The sequence below is a fragment of the Kwoniella europaea genome, chromosome 1, assembly GCF_036810445.1.
Source record: "Kwoniella europaea PYCC6329 chromosome 1, complete sequence".
Lineage (NCBI taxonomy): Eukaryota > Fungi > Basidiomycota > Tremellomycetes > Tremellales > Cryptococcaceae > Kwoniella > Kwoniella europaea.
Genome location: NC_089487.1, coordinates 16,646,380 through 16,666,255, shown reverse-complemented (window position 1 = coordinate 16,666,255; position 19,876 = coordinate 16,646,380). Strand labels below are relative to the sequence as shown.

The following is a 19,876-nucleotide window of genomic DNA, read 5'->3' as shown; positions in this document are numbered from 1 at the left end:
GTGGAGAGTATCTCTCTTTCAATTCATCGAACAACCCTTTCGGATCAGGTGTGATGATTGATCTAAATCTTGGTGACAAGGAGTTCAGGACAGTGGAATTGAGGGATCGAAGCAGAAGACCAGCTGTTTGGACAACCTTTTCGCTCATCAAGTTCAGCCCGGTAAGTTCCACCTTGGGTCTAAGAGTGAATATGATATGTTCATCCAGATTCTTATACATCAAAGCGGAAGTGATTGAGTTTTCCCATTCGGTATAGTTTGATGATCCCTCCAAGAGAACCAGGTTGAGTTTGTCCATCGATTCCGTTGACCAGATGAGATGTCTGAGGTGCATATACGTATGTAGCTATGTATGGGATTATCTGAGGTGTAAAGAAAGAAGAGCAATCAAGAAAAGTATGTATCTAATGAATGTCTGCACACTGAATATGACCGGAGAGAGTATCCCAGTGCACAATGCACCCTCTCCCTTCTAGTTGACCAGGGGTTGTCATGGCAACGTATGATGTATCAAAGCCCAACTCAACTAGGGGCCGGTTGTATTGACTTGTGGACGCTTTCATATTACGTAATGATTTGTATGATGAGTGACACGTCGACTCATCATACATGTCACTCACCAGATAGGTCTGGCTGACAGACGGTTGTATGAGACTTTGCCATCTACACTTCTTCCTTTTCAAATTATCTATCCCCAGACATAAGTCGCATCTGTCAAAACCCCCTGAAGCGGCAACTTATGGACCCTGTTGAATGATCACCCATCATGGACGAAACATGCGACATAACACCATATAGCGGAATACTGTTGGAAGGGTCAAAAAACTATGCTGCTTGGTCGCTCTCAGTCAAAACTAATCTTGTTCTCAAAGGTCTCAAGATCAACCCTCCTTCCAAACCGTCCCCCCAAACTGATTGTTCCAGGGCCGTTGACGCAGCTGCCTGTGCCATCATCATCCAATCACTGAGTCCCACAATCCTGTACAACCTGTCCCGTACCTCACTGGACTTCCTCGATAATCCTGATCCGCAAGGTCTGTGGAATCAAATCAAAGAGTCCTACTGTCCTACCTTTGGCACCGGTCTTGGTCAACTCATGCATCAGGTGTGGAACAACCGAGCTGCAGAAGGAGAAGACTGTATGGAGAAGTTGCTTCAAGTCCAACGTGCATATATGGTGTTGAAGGGAGCTGGTAAATGGAAAGAAGATACTATGTTAGCTTGTGCTATGATATTGTCGTTGCCTCCATCTTGGGACGCATTCAAGGAGACACTTTGGTTAAGAGAAGATCTTAGCTCAGCCATGGTGGAAGGTGCTGTACGAGCAGAGTCAATAAGAAGAAAGTGTTCTCATCAGAGATAGGATTGGAATAGGCTTCTAGTATCACGGGGAAACTGTTAGGATGTGAGCCAAGTCACGGTGAGTGTTGCTCATTGTCCTTCAGGAGCCAGAGACACATATTGGTGATTTCCTCAACAACCTGGACGGAAGGGCACTTGCCAATGGTACAGCTGGATTCGTATCAAAATTTCGCTTCTTGGGGTACCCCTCGTTTCAACAAAAAACTCGTGTCTGAAAATGCGCTTTTTTTAACCGTCGCAGTTATCCAGAAACCGTTTATACGGTTAGAATCGCATCAAAATTTCGTTAAGAATGAGCATACATGTCACTTTTACCATTCGGGTGGCCAACGATGCGATACGATGCGATATTGGTCGTATGGTGCGAGATTGGTCGTAAACGATGCGATATGGCTAATGGCGATGCGATATTGGTCGTATGATGCGATAACGATGCGATAACGATGTCATAACGATGCGATATGGTGAACTACGATGCGATATTGGTCGTATGATGCGAGATTGGTCGTAAACGATGCGATATTTGTCGTATCGCACCATACTGACGATGCGATATGGCTAATGGCGATGCGATATTGGTCGTATGGTGCGAGATTGGTCGTAAACGATGCGATATTTGTCGTATCGCACCATACTGACGATGCGATATGGCTAATGGCGATGCGATATTGGTCGTATGGTGCGAGATTGGTCGTAAACGATGCGATATTTGTCGTATCGCACCATACTGACGATGCGATATGGCTAATGGCGATGCGATATTGGTCGTATGATGCGATAACGATGCGATAACGATGCGATAACGATGTCATAACGATGCGATATGGTGAACTACGATGCGATATTGGTCGTATGATGCGATAACGATGCGATAACGATGTCATAACGATGCGATATGGTGAACTACGATGCGATATTGGTCGTATGGTGCGATAAACGATGCGATATGGCTAATGACGATGCGATCAATGGTGTCGTCCATATCGCATCGTCGGAGCAGGTCGATGTCTATATAAGCAGGGGTCAATTTAGGGGTCAGAGGACATCCCCTCACCACCCACCGAACGCCCATACACGATTAAATGTAAGTTGACGTCATATCGTACCGTACGCTGATTCTGAACCGATAGGAACGCTAAAACCGGTACGCGATCCAACCCCATCGATCTGACAGTGAGTCGCAACGTCCTGTTCAAGCCAAAGCGGAAGACCAGACCGGCACCGGCACCGCACCCCGGCACAGAAAGGTGCTCCGCATGGAGGAATTGAAGAAGAAGATGGACCCGATGGTTCTGAAGCTGGGGACGGGGATATAGAGCAAAATAATATATAGTCTAATGATGCATATGAGCGTTGCGGTGGGGCGGCACATGCCGTGCCCATCGGGTCTGGCAGAGCCGTGCATGATGGAGGGTTGTGTCGAAAGCTTACCGGTAGGTTGTCTTAGGTACCGTATCACATCACAAACCGTAACGCCCCAATCGAATAGGTATAGACATCGGGTGATACAAACCGTGAGTTTCCCATCATGTGATCCACCGTCACTCACGATCATCCCTTAGGCAGCCATGTCTGGGTGTCCCATCCGATCATCGAGGCAACTGTGAAGCCTACACTCGGCCCACGTCCGAGCAACACTGTCAGATCGGTGGTACTGGGTGTCAGGCTCGGGTCAGCTATCGCGGGAGATCAGGATACCATGCCAGCTGGGTGTCAAGCTTTCATCAAAGGTAGACTCAGTCCTCATCATCTTGGTGTCTTCTTCCGTGCCTCCGAGATCCATACACGTGGGTCACCAATGACACATTACAACCACATTCAAACAAGCGGGTTGAGCGATGTATGCTGGGACTATGCTTGGCGATAGATGCCGTGGTCAAGGAGAAAGTCCAAAGTGGGCTGGATCGGGTGGATCGAAAGACTCGTCGGGCACATAAAGCCAGCTGCGACCGTTTCAAGTCTGCCGTCAACCAAGGAAAGCTGGATCTCCGTGGATTGTCCCCTTCCGACTTTCAAGATGTCCAGGTTGACCATGTAGCCGATTTCTTCCGCTTCGGTGAGCTGGCTACCTGCGCTGCCATCACTCAAGGTCAATCAGAGAAGCTGCACATGGACAACCATGATGACCGTAGTCTATACACCACACTCCTCGTCTTGGGTCGGGAGAACCTGGACTGGGATCACACCGATGGTAGGGGTGATCTCTTGCTCCCCACGTTAGGACTAGCTTTACCCGTCTTTCCAGGTGATGTTGTGTTCTTCCAGCCAGGGCTCCTGCCTCATCGGGTGGTGGCTCTCAAGCCCGAAGATGCCAAGAAACGAGTGGTGATTACCATGTTCACCTGCGAACCTACCACTGACTACTTGGACATGCAAGGCATCACCCTACCCAGAGCTCCGCGGTCCTGGACGCCAAGGTCAGGGCAGGACACTTGTCCCAGATGTAACAAGACCTACAAGGATCTACTCGATCACATCAAGAAGAAACACGGTGAGGACAGGTTCACTGCGGAGGAGATGGCAGATACTGGCTTATGGGTCTGCTCCTGTGGAAAGGTGGCAGCTAGTGAGAGAGGATTATCCTACCACCGTAATCGATATCACAGTCATCAGGTGTAAGCCATAAGCGCCATGTAGTTATGTACCAACATTACTATGAGCACCCAATGAGGTGCGACTGTACGTATGGTGCTGTGAACACCCAGCGAGGGTTTCTATAGGGGTCAGACTCAGTGAGGGTTTTTATAGGGGTCAGGTGCGACTGTACGTACGGTGCTGTGAACACCCAGTGAGGGTTTCTATAGGGGTCAGACTCAGTGAGGGTTTTTATAGGGGTCAGGTGCGACTGTACGTACGGTGCTGTGTACACCCAGTGAGGGTTTCTATAGGGGTCAGATGCATCTGTACGTATGGTGCTGTGTACACCCAGTGAGGGTTCCTATAGGGGTCAGACGCGTCTGCTTGTGCAATCTGATGTTATATGGGGGTCAGGCGGCGTCTCGTCAATGCGTACATACAACAATACTTGGTTCGGTAGGGACTTCTTTGATCTGACTCCATTTAGACATGTCCGTCGCATTCATATCACGTAACAAATACCATGCCCAGAGGAAAGACGACCAACCCTTCAGGTAGATGCAATAGGTGTGCTGGGGTCCTTTATGTCGATCTGGTGGAGCACTTCAAGAAGAGACACAAGGGAGATCGATTCACCAAGGATGATATCTCAGACACGGAGGTGGTGGTATGTGCATGTGGGAGACTGGTGTTGAATGCGAGTGGGCTCAACAAACATCAGCTACGGTTCAACTGTCCCAGTTACTCTCCAGCTCAAAGGGCCGCTCGATATCTCAGCAATCCATTGACACCTGCCCCTTCGACAGCATCTCTTTACTCTCCAGCTCAAAGGGCCGCTCGGTATCTCAGCAACTCATTGACACCTGCCCCTTCCATAGCATCTCTCCTTGAAGCATCCCCTTGGAGATCGACTCTAAAGACCCCCAGGCCTTTCAGCAGTCCGCTCAGCTCGGCACACTCTGCATCTGGCCATGTCCCACCAGCTGGGTCGACATCATCTCCTCTGAGTTCAGTCTTGGGAACGCCCAGTCTGAGTCCTGCAAGTACACGTCGATCATCTCAGTCTCTGTCACCGATTGGTGTGTCCGTCAATGGCTTGCAGATCAGCAGCTCACCACTCACTCCGACCCGAAGGTCCTCATCCAGAGTCACCAATCCCGCACTCTATGTATACGATGATGAGGATGATGACGTATTCAGCTTTGGTCAGGGGACGGAAGGGTATGAAGAGGATGGGTTTGGTAAAGGGATGGAAGAAGAAGACGAAGAGGAGGAGGAGGAAGAGATCGAGGATGAGGCTTATTGGGAGAGAAAGCGGGCCAAGGAGATTGAGGATGCAGCCCAGGATGGGGACGACGAACCATGGTCTGATGGAGAGAATGAAGAGGAACGATCAGTGATGAGTGACGATGGATCATATCAATGGGAGCCAGAAGAAGATGAATCGGACCAAGGGGGGATGGATATAGATCCCGAAGAGTCTGATGGACCGGATGGTCAAGGGATAATGGAAGATGGTGCGGGCAGGGATGACCGTGGTGAGGACATAGACGATGACCTTTGGGACTTACTGGGAGGATGAGGATGGAGAGGAGCGAGGGAGCATACTTGCTAGCAGGGAAGCGAAGCCACGGAGAGCGAGAGTGTGGATGCGGGACAGAGGCTGGAGCCCTCCAGTGCTAGAAGATGTGGGGTGGAATGGCTCGAGTCGTTTGTGCCAGAGTTACCTTTCATGGGAGGATTCAAGAAGCTGGTGGAACATCAGGAGGAGGGGAACGACTGGTTGGAGGAGTTGGAAAGGAAACCAACCGATGTGGACCGATGGGAACTGTCAATCTCACCAGAGGAATACTTGAACAGGTTTGGAAGCTTCGCTGGCCGATGTCCAGATCGTCAACCGGGCACCGACAAGGAGGCTTGAAACCTCCCACGGTCCAGACTTCAAGCAGTACATGTATCTGGCTGAAGCCACCCACCAGTTATGGGTCCATGCTCGACATAGAGACGTTTTCATCGAAGAAGCCGACAAGTACCAAGCGATTCAGCGAGGTCGATTCGTGAGCAAGCCAGTCTGGGCAGAGCTCATCTGCCCACCAGCGTCTTTGTGCACTGTCTCATCGCTTCGGGATGCACTGTGATTAGGCTCAAGGCATACGGTCAGAAGATGCCCATCACAGATCGATTCCTCAGCTCGGAACCAGCTCAGGTGGATCACAAGTATCGAAATACAACAAATGGGACATCGGTGTCAACCGGATCTCCTTACATCTGGCTGTTTGCTTGACCACAGGCAGACATAATGGCTTCCGTCACTATCGGACCATGCTGCCAGGGTCGATGGACTATGTGCGGTCAGCATCAAAGCCACCCACAAACGGCGCAAGTTCAAGCTGAAAATCTACCCAAGGATCGTCCATGTCATCAAGTCGTTCGACTCTCACCTGCAAGGGAGCATTCCCAAGACCATGTACGGGGTTAGGAATCAAGTCGAGAAGGCGTCAAGGATGATACACAACCTTTCCAGCAAGGACGACAGAGCTCTGGGAGGATTCCGGATAGAGGTCAGCGTGGAGGCACCCGACTTGAAAGAAGCCCGCCGTCGGGTGGAAGGCACTCCATTCCTTGATCCTTCCTACTGGCTGGGTCAAGGGGAAGGTCCGCATTGCAAACATCACCTGGACGCCAAGCTGGTCACCCGAGAGGCTTTCCTCAGTAATGCGAACTGGGTGTACGAGCAAGCTCAGATCAGAAGGGTGTTTCAAGGCGCCGCATCGGATGCACCCACTCGGCAGCAAAGACAGATCCTTGTGGACGTCTTGAATGCTCTCGGCTGGAATTCAGATCATGGCTGCCCACCAAATCACTGTCAATTGATGCCTGGTGGATGGGTGGTGATGAAGTAGTTCGACCTGCTTCAGCTTGCTGTCCAACAAGTATCAAACCGATGAGCAGTTGGATGGTCTGTTCGGGTTGGTCAAGCGCATCATGCCCAGTGGTCGATTCCCCTGTCAGAGATCCCGATGGACCTGGTCATGGATATCATAGGAACAGCGCTCATCCTTTCAGGATCGCCTGCGGTAAGACGGGATGCCGCCATAAGCTGAATGGGGTGAAGATGCTCAGGTGGTTGACCGAATTGGTCTCGGCCAAGGTATTGGGGATATCAGACTTGGGTATGTGAGCAGGGGGCCATAGGAGGTGACGAGGGTATGCAAGATGAGGATAGGACAGGACGGTGGTGAGTCACTTGATCTATGCATGGTAAGCGATAAGCTGACTTGTGCTTTGTGTCAGACGAGACACGTCAAACAAGTGAGCCGTATGCTCAGTAAGGGTTTCTATAGGGGTCAACCTCTGTGATAGTAGGGGTCAGAGATTTGATCCCGGCTTGGGGGGTCAGACCGTCTGGTGAGTGAAAATAATTTCTCATTTGTCACATATCGCAGCTATGCACCATCTGACTTCATATCCTGGTTCAGCAGCCGATTCTGTATTGGGAATGTCTTAAACAACTTGAAGAATGCATGCATGGGCGATATGAAAAGTTTTCACCAAGTCGGTTTGATCCGGCTTGGGGTCAGACCGAGCTGTGAGTGAAAATAATTTCTCATTTGTCACACACCGATACTACCATCCTGCAAATGGTATTTCCTGGCTCACACTCCTCCTCTACCAGGTGATATATGTCATGAAGCATGCATGCAGCTTGGCGATGTTATCTTTTTTCAGACCCAAATCTGATCCGGCTTGGGGGTGGCTCCGTGCCGACCCAAAATATTTCCTCAATCATGCTACATCCGTAGACACCTCAGATCAATTTTCCCGGCATCCCAGACATCTCCTCTACCATCTGGGATGATAATATGCATGCATGAAAATCGGCCAAAAATCCGCCCCCCTCATAGAATCGGTATGTAACCCCCAAGCCCTCCATAGATGCATAGAGCTCGTCCATACCTTCCTGCCAGTATGCTTACTGTCGCGATACATGCCAAACTGAGCCATCCCCGGAAGTGGGAACCACCCCTGTAACCCTTTTGACTGGTGTGTAATATCGCTGAATGTGATTTGGTACCAAAGACTTTGATACCAGGTTTCGGTGGTTAGGCCGTCTACTGAGGTCTTAGTTAGATCATTGTGACACAACGAAACGAACGATATCGTTGTCAATGACCGAAGTCGTTATCCGTTACGTAACTTCGTATATCGATATACCTTGTCGTGGAGGTAGCCGACATGACATGATCTGACTGTCAAGGGTGGAAGGTCGAGAAAATCCAGATTTTTAGCATTTATTACTGAATTGGTGAAAAAGTGCATAGAACATTTCCGTCTGCACCCCGATGCAACTTCAGAAACAGCAATGATTCAGCGATTACCTAGACGCTTTTAGGTGTTCAGGCACACGGTTTTTCTTTTGTAAACGAACTAAATGTCTTTTTTTTCTTTTTCTTTTGTTTTTTTTCGCAGCTTCGCAGTTCAGTTTAACTCCTCGGCGAAAGCAGTTCCGCAGCTGGCGGTTTAGGTGGGTTGGGAGACTGTGAGATTTGCGATTCCAGAAATACGTACATCCAGGGTCAAGTCACAACGCCAGAAGCAAAAGCGTAATTCCGGGGGATTACTAAATCCTGAATAATGATTTTTTCCACCTCTGGTATATATGGGATATTGTAAACGTGTTGGCGATAGCTCATACCCAGGCCACGAATCAAACGAATGTCAATTTGCTATTGACATAAACAGTTCATTGCACCTTCCAACAACACGATGTGCTTTGCACTTAGCACTGCCTAGCAATGGCGTTTCCTCGCTTTTCTTTGGAACTGTACATCATTGCTGTTGTTGTCATTTGTGTGTTCAGTCTTATACAACTTCTTAGAGACCCAACTTCGACTCGCCCGAGTTTATCGCTACTTCCAAAGCCGGACTATGGTGTAAACATCAGCCCTCCGGATCCCGCTCAATCCGAAAATCGGCATTTGGGCCAAGCACAATGCATGGAAAGATATCCGAAACTGTATCATGAAGCCGATAGAGCACGGAAGTGGTATCAGAGCAAAGGAGGGATTACTAAGGCTATGGTAGACCTGTCAGAGACCGATGGAGGAAACGCTAGACTCGTTATTTTGAATAATCGAGTGAGTTGTAGAGAAAATCTGCCGTGAATGAAACGAAGGAACTTACCTGGAGAGGATACGTAGCTTTATGTCAAAGGATTCTATGGGGGCATCAATACTCGTACCCAGGCTGCGATGGCTGCTGTTTATGGTGCTCTATTGACAAGCACTGAACCGTTGCCCGATATTGAGTAAGTCGTTTTCATGTCGCATATCTGCAAGTTCTATCCCACTTATCCAGAATTCCAGCTTTGTCATTCAGACATCCGACGCTGGGTCAGGCTCGCATCCACGATTTGCCCTTGATCGCGAGGAGGGTCAAAGGAATCTGTGGTTGATGCCAGGTGTGTATGCAATTGTTCATATTGCTATCGAAGTTTTCTCTGACCAATTGACACATTAGATTTCGGATTCTTCTCTTGGCCAGAGCCGGGAGTTGGCGCTTACTCCGAGGTAAGAAGCAAGGCTCTTGAATATGAGCACAGTTTAGGTCTACGTTTGGACAATCATCTCAACGTTCTACATGATAGCTGGGAGAACAAAACTCAAAAGCTGTTTTGGCGCGGTGCACCAATGGTGGAAGTCAGGCATGTGAGTTTTGTTTGATTGCACCCTTTGCAAATATGCTGAATATTTTCAGGATCTCCTCCGAGCCAGCAAGGATCAACCTTGGGCTGATGTAAAGGAGTTGAATTGGGGAGCCGTCAATCAAGATGAGGATGAACGGAAGCAGAACAATGGTGATCTTAGAACTCCCGCGGAACACTGTCAGTATGCGTTCTTAGCGCAAGTGGAAGGATGGGCATATAGTGGTCGATTGAAGTGAGTGCCTCTTTTCCTTTTTCCGCACAGGTTGACTGACGAACCCTTCCCAGATATCTCCAACAATGTCGCTCGGTTATCGTCGCTCACCCTCTTCGTTATATCCAACATTACCACCATTTGTTCAATGTTAGGGATGACGATCCCGATCAGAACATGGTAGAGGTCCCTTTACCTCTTGAGGAGAATCTGGCGGAGGTAATGGAAGGTTTGATAGATCCGCGAAACGTGGAGAAAGTTCGCCGGATAGCGGATAATAGTTGGAAAATGATGAGAGAGGGATACATCAGCTCAGCCGCGAAGTGAGCGAATTTTACAATCATTGTTTTGTTGTAATGGGCGTGAACACTGACTTACCCTCCACAGCGATTGCTACTATCGATATGCGCTCAGAGCCTACGCCTCAGTGCAGACTTTCCAACCTTCGCTAGAGGGTAAAGCAGTACCCTATGAAAGTTTCGTGCTGATGGGGACCACTCATTGGGATCCTCACTAAATGGATCCTCGCATGCATATATTATAAGATTATTATTTCAGCTTACATCCTATCGCAGCGACAACAATGAGACATGAGCCGAACTAATTATGAAAGAGGAATATACGTCTGATCGTAACGATGAAGGATTCGCTTCTACCTGCTGATACCCGCAATCCAAGTGTCTGATTCGAACAGGATTTGTCGCTCAAACCTTTTTAGATATATCGTCCATCCCTTGCTCCTCGTCATCCTTTCCGTTGAAAGTAATTTCGCTGGGTTTATTCTTTGCGTCTTGTCGATATTCAGGCACTTGACGAACAATTAGCAATGTTGGGAGGATGCATAGAACACAAAGGGCGAAGTTGAGTCCACTAAGTTTAGTAAACGAGGTATTAGCGCAAATCGACTCATCAGGTTGTATTTCCACTCACAGGGGTACCCATTTGGCCTTGACGTTGGAATTGATACCATATGATACGGCTTGACCAACCGCTTCAATACATCGGAAGATACCCCCATTTCGAGCGTTACCTTGAACATCGATAACAAAACAAGATATAAGCCAATAGATATACTATTTACCAGAGGTCGTATCAGTAAATGATTCACGATTTAGGCAGGGAATGTACTCACAGACTGACAGAGATAAGCACAGATCTGTTGTATGAGCAATGGCAGATACGCTACTGCCCAACCGGAAGAACTCCAATCATACTTTGGAGCCGTTTTCATTCCGAGAACTTGGCTTGATTGGCGCAGATCCAAGCGAAAGATGCGAGTGTGGGGACCATGAACACCCAGAATCCGAGATGAGCACGAGCTCGTTGATTTAATCGCTTGTTGTCGAGTACAAACCGGCCATACAGACCAGTGAATCTATGTGGAGTAGGGGAGATCAGCAGCAACTCACTGACTGGCGTTTCGATTGAGATCACTCACATAACGATAGACGCGGGAACCACAAACGATGATAACGCTCTACTACGTACAGTGAAGTAGAGTGATAGATATGTTGACATCACTACTCCCAAGAAATATGAATAGAAAGCGATAGGGCAGAACAGCAACATTCGTGGATGAATGATGGCTCGCCATAACAAGATCAATTATTGCTTCATGGGTTTTCGTGCTGGCATGATGATTGGCACCCCATCTGCTCTTCTGACTTTCTCTGGAGAAGTAATGAAGAAACTGATGGGGAATCCAATAGCTTCGATACTGACGAAGATGAGGTACGTTGATGTGGCGATAGCACCCGCTGCAGTGTTCTTGGCACTGGTATAAAATATCAACTCATGAACAGCACCTGCGTTGATAAGACAGACTTACTTCCTTGAAAGCGCGATAGAACCTCCCACGAGTTGCCCGAGATTACGAGCAGCTACCCAGATAGCAAGATAGCTTTTGGAAATGTCAATCAGCCCAGATCTGCTCATGGAGAGAAAGACAATACACCTCAACTTACTGCCCTCTTCGCCCTTCTTCAGGGTAACTCAAGATGATTGCCGCCTCCGCGACGTACCAGAAACCGAAACCGAGACCATACAGGAAACGACCGAAGATCAAATACCATTGTACACCATATCTAGAGTTGACGTGGTATGCTGAGCCGTTGATGGCAAAAGTTGATGCGCCGATAATGAGCATGAGTCGGAGACCCATTCGAGAAGCTAGGGGTCCACCAAAGAGTGCGATCAAAGCGGTTGCCGAGTATGACGCGGCTTGAGCGGCACCTTCACATCGAATAAGCTTCATATCTTCGGGCTAGTAGTCAATGAAGGTCACTTACTAACCGTATAGGGACTTGCTTGTCCTCCACCACCGAGCCCACTGATAGCGTCCGCCATAGCTGGCCCACAGAAAGCCAGAGCTGAAACCACGCAGATCTGAAATAAAGAGCTTCGGTGGATCTTGTCCCATTTATTTCGCGGTTCAGGGGGGGCCGGCAAGACTTCCATGGCATCTGGGTCGGAGGGTAGAGCACAACTGCCAATGGCTACCTGAGCCTGGGTTTGGCTTTCCTTCGTGGTCGCCATGGTAGATATAGAGCTGAATGCTGATCTCGCCGATTGGGTGGAAGGGGAAAGTGGATCAGAACCTTTACTTCTGGATCACTTATTATCAATGCTTTTATTACCTTATCACTAATACTGTTGGTTCTATTACCCCACATAGACCTCATGTCGTCGGAATGTCGATAAATATCCGGTTCACAAACCCCCTAGTGCTTGAATTATCCCTCTTCAGCCAATCGCTGTTGTCCCGTATAAGCGTCGGCTGTCAAGGTTTCCGACCTGCACAATCAAGTTGCCCACCTACTTCTACAGACGCTTGGTACATACAGTACACTCCATCGGACTCCTCACGGGACCCATCCGAAGTTACAGTAGCCGATGTCTTGGCCTTAAAAGCTTATCCCGAAAATCAGCTTGCGAAAGAAACGAATTATCATCGTAAAACCAGAGGTCGGGACCCGGGAAGTAACCGACTCGGTCTAATTCGACACTATCCCTTATCACATAATTATAATCCATTTTACATTTCAACCATCCATGCTGGGTCCGAACTCCCGAGGTGTGTACGTTAACATGCTGCGAGGACTTGTTGTTCAGACTAAGAGGCAGAAAATCTCAAGAAGCGTCTGAGGTGGCGTAAGCTGGTGAATTTCGGAGCTGGCACGGCGGTGTGTTATCAGGTCGTTTGCATTATTGGCCCTCCGAACCATGATTGGATAAGTCTGAATGCGTGCGAACAATCGGATCTTTTATACGGGCCTCGGAAGTGTATATCAATTCCACGGGCGATTGATGATGATTATTATAGGCGGAAATGCAATATTCGGCTCTAAAGAACTAACCTTGACAACATGAAGGTTATATACAACTATATCCCAAGATCTTCCTCATGTTCCCTAGAGTCTCCGGTTGCTTCTATTTCACAGCTTCGCCCTGTTTGGATTGTTGTGCGTTAGATGGGAAACAGCAAGATCTGCCGCTTTTTCTGCTACACCCAACGAATTTTGGAATCTGGGGCCAAAAATCAAGATTAGCACCCGCTTATTTATGCGAGACTGTGACTAGTGAAAATAATGCGGGAGCCACTCACCCGGCACCGCCCATACCATATGCGTGTAACACCGCGACCATTCTTCCTAATGAATTTCGTATGTTTCCAGGAGCAAGTTGTGTTGAACCTACTTTGCCTATCTGCCTCTTTTCTAATTCTAGTCGTGCTCCACCTTCCCTAGCCGGTCTTAGACCAACATTATGCGCTACGACCTCAATGTCTTTCCACGATCGACCATCCGGTCCAGCTAATTTGGGACAAAGTTTATAGCAATCTTGCAGAATTCTTTCCGCCTCCTTTATATCGGCGTCAGTCGACCAATCGCCAACACGATAATGCCCTCCTACAACAACATGACCTTCGGGTCCAGGTCGAGGGATCATGTATGCCGCTTGTGGTGGGGCTTCTGGTATCATGAGGGTGTCAGCGATTAGGCACAAGGTGTGGGTATAGATGATTCTGGGATTCGATCAGCGATGGGCGGTGACTTTTGGCTAAGAAGTGATTGAGCGAGATATGGAATGCAAAACCTTCAAACTATTACTCACTAGCCGTTTCGTCTTTCACTATCTTCCGACGAAGGGAAAAAGGTCTCTACATGAAAATAACATTCTCTGACCGAAGGGGCTTTCACTAATACCGTTTGACCTATAGCTGGATATACTTTATTATCTTCCACACCGATTAATGATCTAGCACCTAAGCCTGAAGCATTGATGACCAAATTGACTTGACCAATGGAAGGGAGGTCATATGCCTCATCGATGGAGGATAGCCGATGCCTTGTAATTGGAATTCCAAGTGATCTAACTTTATCACCGAGATAACGTGTATTTTGGGTGCGTGAAGGATCCATGTTTTGAAATAGTTAGCATAAGGTTTGTTACCTGGAAGAGGGATCTGAGATGATGGAGTAATTTCTGTGTACTAGATGACGAGTTGAGTCAGTGATAGGGCCTTGATGGATTTGATAACCAACCAAATCAGATAGCTCGAAGAAGTGGTTAGAAGATATGATTGCTGTCATTTCACTCACATCCGTTACAAGATTCGCATACCACGGCTTCTCATCCGCCTTCTTAGGTCGTTCAAATACATCCCAGATTGGCACTTTTTCACATAGATCCGGTCTTTCTTTAGCCAACTTCTCCAGTCCCATGTAAGTAATGCGATCCCATTTTGCCGCAGGATCGGATAATCCATTAGCAAATGAGAACCAGTTACATCCAGCCCAAGGACTCGCAAATCCCACGCTGTCCGAATCTTCTGCTATATCCCTTGCTACGACAGCGACTTTCACTCCTCGAGAATGTAATTCTAGAGCGATGGACAGCCCCGTGACTACAATATCAGGCAGTGAGTAGGATACGATGGCAAAAAGGATGATGGTCAGACTCACCTCCAGAACCAACTATAACAGCGTCAAAGATTGTGAATTGTGCGAGCGATTGGAGCGGACAGAGAAAGTATGGATCAGAAGAAGAGGAAATGAAGAACCGTGGGATGTCGATACAATTACAATATGGACAAGTTCGTTACAATGATTGATGCATATGCTTTTCTATATCATATGTTGCTTGATGATAAAGAAATGAAACATGCGAGTGCAACAACGAACAACTCGGTGATCTCCGCCGGTCAACTAAAGAAGCCGAGGTTATAATCTGACCAGCATGACGTGGGATTAAAACGGTAATCATCAAAAAGGGGGGTGTAAACAATATTACCAGTCAAAGGTGTTTTATCTGTACGTAATCATTCTGGTAAATACCATCCCTTATCAATTCTATTCCTTTTGAGATCGGAAAAACAATCAACGCCTTATTCACCGATTTTACCTGTTTGAATCTATTCACTGCTCCGTCTTCCTTCCTCCCCTTCCTCCCCTTCCTAACCCCCCACCTTCCCTTTGTAACAACCCCCTAACCCCACTGATCTTCCGTGCTGAAGGCCAACATAATTCCATTGCCATTGTGGACCGGAACAAGATCTGCCGGCTGGCTTTTATGCTGATGGCCCCCGGTCAATCCTTTGAGACCTTCCGGACACCTGGGAGAGGTCCATGTCCATACAAACAACCTAGACTGTTTGAGGAGCTGGTCCGGTCAATCCCAGGCTTGACACATATCAAAAGAAACTTCAGTCCGATAGCTCATTATATCTATGAACAGTGAGTTATACCCTGTCGAGTGCAACACTGATCGGTCTCATAGTCAGGATAAATTCAATGACTGACTCTGGTAGTTTACCCTCCCCTGAGCGATGAGATCGCACACTGGAGTCAGCGGGGGATTTAAAGAAAAGACAATTGGGCCTATCCGCAGTGCTGATTCCTGCGGCTGGAATATAGTGCAGTCGTTTGACTTCTGTCATACCTCAGTAATTAACAGTGACTTTAGCCAAGGCAATATCTCATCTGCCATCTTGTGTGAATTAGGGCCTTTATCCGGCTGGGAGAGTCGATCAATGCGACATGAAGTTGTATTCATCTTCACTTGTTGTCCTCGGGATCGGAGTTAGGCTTCCTTCATCCCAAAGTTATCTCGGATGGATGTTGAGTATGTGTATACATACATATATTGCATAAATGAGATATGAGAACTCTTGAATAACCCTTCACTGATCATCCGCATCTTAAGTCAAATTTGGTTCCGACAGCAACTTCAGTCCACCATTTGGAATAGCCAAGCATCCCCGACAGCCGGAATCCTTGAGAACGGACGAAGATGCAGCGCATATGCCCGCATCCGACGAGATAAGGGATATGGAGCCTGCAGTCTGAACCAAATAAGCTTAGGCAGCTGATCGAAGGTGAATCCGGGTCCTCATGTTCCGGATATTTCGGTCCCTTAGGGTTGCAGCAGTGAATAAGTCTTGGCATGTCTTTGGTATGTAGGTATGATTCAGTTTTCGAAGAGTCATAAGAGGTGACCGCGAGTCCACCATGGTACTCGTAGACTGTAAATGGGTCCAATGAGCGCTCTTGATATACAAGCAACATCAACTTGCGTCGGCCGACATACTGAAAGGAGACTAGAGACTTGTTGATAGCGATCCTCCAGCCGCCATGGGCGGGGACGATCATACTGCGCATACCCTGGATCGGCTCCGACTGAACAATCACGCGCATCAGTGACAATCTGACATCAAGCCCATCTCCCTCATTTCACGTGTTTGTCCGAGCAAGTCTTCCCATACAATAGCTTGCTCCCAGGAACGAACGGCCTTGGCGTCGGAAGACTCCTCTCATTATCTATTGTTGACTGTAAATACTCCTCTTGGTTTATCTGATTAAATCTTTCCGGCCGAGCTTGATACAATGAAAATTGTTCAAGTGGAGTGCGTCGGGAAAGCGATATTCAGTCGAATTTTGGAAGATATAAAACCCGATGGCGCAAGTGTGATGACAAGGCGGATGCGTCCATAGCATGTTTCAAGTAGCTATACATCCATCATGGCACCACTACCAGTCGAAACGAGCTTGAACACTTTGGCTTTACATTCATCTCGCCATGCTGAGCAAGAACACGATCAAGAACAAGGTTTAGAAGTTAAATCCAGTCCAGAGGAACTTAGACCCCATTTTGCACCAGGGGACAGTACCAAGCAGGATGCAGGAGTAACTCGTATTGAGGGGTTGTGTGAGTGGTCTTCACGATCGGAGAGTATGCTTCGCACTGACACGAACTGAATGTACAGACCTGGTCTTTGGTAGAGGATGGGGATTATACTCTCTGTGGGCTTCTATCGGCTTGATCGCATACGTCTACTCCCTCAGTCGACTTACCACGGCTTATTGTGAGTGTGTGCACTACCTTGGGCCACCGCTGATCCTCTCACAGACGCCGCTTTCGCTACCTCGGCTTTTGGCGAACACACCATCATCGGAACCATCGGCGTTGTTAATTCTATTATAGCAGGGGTGGCCCCTCCGATTATTGCCAAGGTAAGTATGTGTTTCCTTGATACAAACGTTGGCTAATCCAAGTCTAGCTGGCCGATCTGTGGTCTCGACCGCACGCCCTGACTCTGGCTGTGACGCTTTATGCCGTCGGCTACGCGATGTGTGCGGGTGCGCAGAATGTCTCGACGGTGGTTGCTGGCCAAGTAGTGTACACTCTTGGAAACACGGGTATCACTTTTCGTATGTTCATGATCTTAATCCTTCTCATATAATGGCGGCGGCTCACCTTGACGCAGTCAACAGTCTACTCATCGCGGATATCACTTCCCTTCAATGGCGAGCCTTCGTTGATGGCGCTGTCAACTTGCCCTATGTCGTAAATGCCTTCGTCTCAGGGTATATCGTGGAGGACATCAATGGTTACAGTGCCAACGGTTGGCGATGGGGTGTAGGTTCTTCGAGTTGAATGACCTTTCTTTCCGACACTGACATCCCAGTGACAGTACGGAATGTTCTGTATCCTCCTTCCAGTGTGTGTCTCACCCGCTCTGATCGTCCTTTTGATTGGTGATCATCGAGCCAAGAAGCTCGGCACTACGGCGCTTGGTGCTTCAGCAACTCGACCCGAGTGGCTGGCCCGAAGTGACGAACTTCAGGGGAAATCGACGCTACAAATAGTCTTGTACTACTGCAACCGACTCAATATCTTGGGATTCTTCCTGATGAGCTTTGCGTTTGCCCTAATCCTGACCCCGATGACCCTCAACACGACAGCGGAAGGGGGATACAAGAATCGTAAGCATCGCTGTCCCAAGTAGGAGGCGCGAGCTGAAACCTCCGTTTAGCCTCTCTCATCGCCATGCTTGTAATCGGTGGTATCCTGTTCATTTGCTGGGCCGTCTGGGATGGTTTCTATGCCGAATACCCATTCATGCCTCGTCGAGTCTTTAATAGAACTTTTGTAAGCCTCCCCTTGTTTAATTCCACATGGCCTGCAACTGCTCACCGTGTCACCTCAGGTCGCATGTCTGCTCGCCGATTTCTTCTACTACTTTTCCAGTTACCTGGTGGACGGCTATTTTGCATCTTGGGTTTATGTCATTGTAGACTGGTCTGTGAGTCAGAATCAGTAGTATCATTCACCGCTATACCACAGCCCACTCAACTGACTCCTTCTGCAGGACAAACACTACCAATTCTTCAACAACACTGTAACCGTCGGCACTTGCGGTTTTGCCTTCATGTTTGGTCTGCTGATGCGATATACCCATCGATACAAGGCGTTCCAGCTCTTTGGTCTATGCCTTCGTAGTATGTGAGTGCTCAATTGTACTGATTTGTCTACAATCCCTGACCTATTTCCAGCGGTGCTGGGCTGGTCTACCTTTCCGCGACAAAACCCACCGATGCCGTCCTTGTATGCTCTCAAGTCTTGATCGGTATCGGCGCTTCGGTCTCCATCATAGCTTCATATCTCGGGGTACAGAGTTCCGTACCGCATCAGGATCTTGCGATCGCCACTGCAGTTCTCAATCTCTGGGCATCTGTGGGCAGTTCCATCTCCCTCGCAATCTCAGCTTCTGTCTGGAACAGAGAGGTTCCCAATCACCTTGAAAAGTACTTGGGCTCGATGTACAATGCCACGGAAAGGGCGACGATCTTCGGTAGTATCTATGTTGCTCGTTTGACCGAGCCTCGGAATCTGGTCAAGCAAGGTGAGCTGATCCTATCATTGGAATTCACCAGGACAATAAGCGATAAGGCTAACAGCACCATTTAAGCGTACCTGGAATCAATGAAACCGCTCTTCCTTGCGGCTCTGATCACGTCTTTCTGCTCGATTATCGCGGCCGCTTTTGCTAAGAACTATTATCTTGGCGATACACACAACGCGATTGAGGACAAAGTCATCAAATTCAGAGATCAGCAAGAGATCGAGGAGGAGCTTACGGAGAGACGACCCTGAGGTGCTGACGATTTTCGCGAAGATCCGCACTGTCTCACTTCTCTTTTCCTTTTCAGACCCTAGAATAGTGACTTAGGTATCTACCGCGCCGTCCCCCACATAGAGCATGCAAATTCTTCCATTCACGACTGTCCTCGAAAGATCTGCGAGTCCATGGTTGTGTTCAGCAGCGGGCATTTTCCCAGTGATATCTGTTTTTACTGCTTGCTATCTCGTCTGGTATGAATCATTCAGAATTGCCACGTGTGAAGTAGTTCCTGTCTCTAACCTTCCTCCGAAAGATCACAGCAATGACACACATACACACTCTCTCTCTCTCATCTCACTCCTCATTTCTGACTCTATCCCCATACATTCGTTTTCCGCACACCGAAACCCGCTCAGCGTCGTCCGCACATGCAGCACTGTCAAGACTCAGCAGATCTCTCAAATCCCCTCCTCAAGCCCGGTTGATCATCATTAACAGTCTCTCGCCATGCTGATTCGCAAGAAATCCTGGCAATTATGTGTGATCGCAATTCCCATAATATTACTCTTTAAAGTGTTTTTTTCAAGATCGACTGGACACTCTAGTGCAACGCATT

At 48.2% G+C, this 19,876-nt stretch overlaps 8 protein-coding genes across 8 annotated transcripts; 5 read left to right on the top strand and 3 right to left on the bottom strand.

Moving 5' to 3' along the window:
* Positions 1-766: 766 nt before the first annotated feature.
* V865_006350 (uncharacterized protein) lies at positions 767-1,363 on the top strand (the record flags this gene model as incomplete). The annotated part of the gene is made up of 1 exon (XM_066230109.1): positions 767-1,363. The coding sequence occupies one exon, from the start codon at positions 767-769 to the stop codon at positions 1,361-1,363; it is 597 nt and encodes a 198-aa protein (XP_066086206.1).
* Positions 1,364-3,204: 1,841 nt separating this feature from the next.
* On the top strand, positions 3,205-3,981 carry V865_006349 (uncharacterized protein; the record flags this gene model as incomplete). Its single annotated transcript, XM_066230108.1, has 1 exon — positions 3,205-3,981. The coding sequence occupies one exon, from the start codon at positions 3,205-3,207 to the stop codon at positions 3,979-3,981; it is 777 nt and encodes a 258-aa protein (XP_066086205.1).
* Positions 3,982-4,462: 481 nt separating this feature from the next.
* V865_006348 (uncharacterized protein) lies at positions 4,463-5,521 on the top strand (the record flags this gene model as incomplete). The annotated part of the gene is made up of 1 exon (XM_066230107.1): positions 4,463-5,521. One exon carries the CDS (start codon positions 4,463-4,465, stop codon positions 5,519-5,521), a length of 1,059 nt encoding a protein of 352 aa, XP_066086204.1.
* Positions 5,522-8,735: 3,214 nt separating this feature from the next.
* V865_006347 (uncharacterized protein) lies at positions 8,736-10,374 on the top strand (the record flags this gene model as incomplete). The annotated part of the gene is made up of 7 exons (XM_066230106.1): positions 8,736-9,077; positions 9,141-9,247; positions 9,306-9,400; positions 9,460-9,647; positions 9,697-9,878; positions 9,932-10,180; positions 10,245-10,374. The coding sequence occupies 7 exons, from the start codon at positions 8,736-8,738 to the stop codon at positions 10,372-10,374; spliced, it is 1,293 nt and encodes a 430-aa protein (XP_066086203.1).
* Positions 10,375-10,561: 187 nt separating this feature from the next.
* Positions 10,562-11,426, bottom strand: V865_006346 (uncharacterized protein; the record flags this gene model as incomplete). Its single annotated transcript, XM_066230105.1, has 5 exons — positions 10,562-10,727; positions 10,788-10,930; positions 10,990-11,101; positions 11,212-11,232; positions 11,296-11,426. 5 exons carry the CDS (start codon positions 11,424-11,426, stop codon positions 10,562-10,564), a joined length of 573 nt encoding a protein of 190 aa, XP_066086202.1.
* Positions 11,427-11,462: 36 nt separating this feature from the next.
* Positions 11,463-12,392, bottom strand: V865_006345 (uncharacterized protein; the record flags this gene model as incomplete). The annotated part of the gene is made up of 4 exons (XM_066230104.1): positions 11,463-11,631; positions 11,686-11,757; positions 11,822-12,089; positions 12,146-12,392. 4 exons carry the CDS (start codon positions 12,390-12,392, stop codon positions 11,463-11,465), a joined length of 756 nt encoding a protein of 251 aa, XP_066086201.1.
* An 899-nt stretch (positions 12,393-13,291) lies between these two features.
* On the bottom strand, positions 13,292-15,394 carry V865_006344 (uncharacterized protein; the record flags this gene model as incomplete). The annotated part of the gene is made up of 7 exons (XM_066230103.1): positions 13,292-13,382; positions 13,462-13,828; positions 13,975-14,127; positions 14,310-14,349; positions 14,459-14,763; positions 14,822-14,833; positions 15,325-15,394. The coding sequence occupies 7 exons, from the start codon at positions 15,392-15,394 to the stop codon at positions 13,292-13,294; spliced, it is 1,038 nt and encodes a 345-aa protein (XP_066086200.1).
* Positions 15,395-16,876: 1,482 nt separating this feature from the next.
* On the top strand, positions 16,877-19,292 carry V865_006343 (uncharacterized protein; the record flags this gene model as incomplete). Its single annotated transcript, XM_066230102.1, has 11 exons — positions 16,877-17,063; positions 17,122-17,220; positions 17,265-17,368; positions 17,416-17,566; positions 17,623-17,774; positions 17,830-18,121; positions 18,172-18,287; positions 18,346-18,441; positions 18,508-18,641; positions 18,692-19,041; positions 19,108-19,292. The coding sequence occupies 11 exons, from the start codon at positions 16,877-16,879 to the stop codon at positions 19,290-19,292; spliced, it is 1,866 nt and encodes a 621-aa protein (XP_066086199.1).
* Positions 19,293-19,876: the final 584 nt, after the last annotated feature.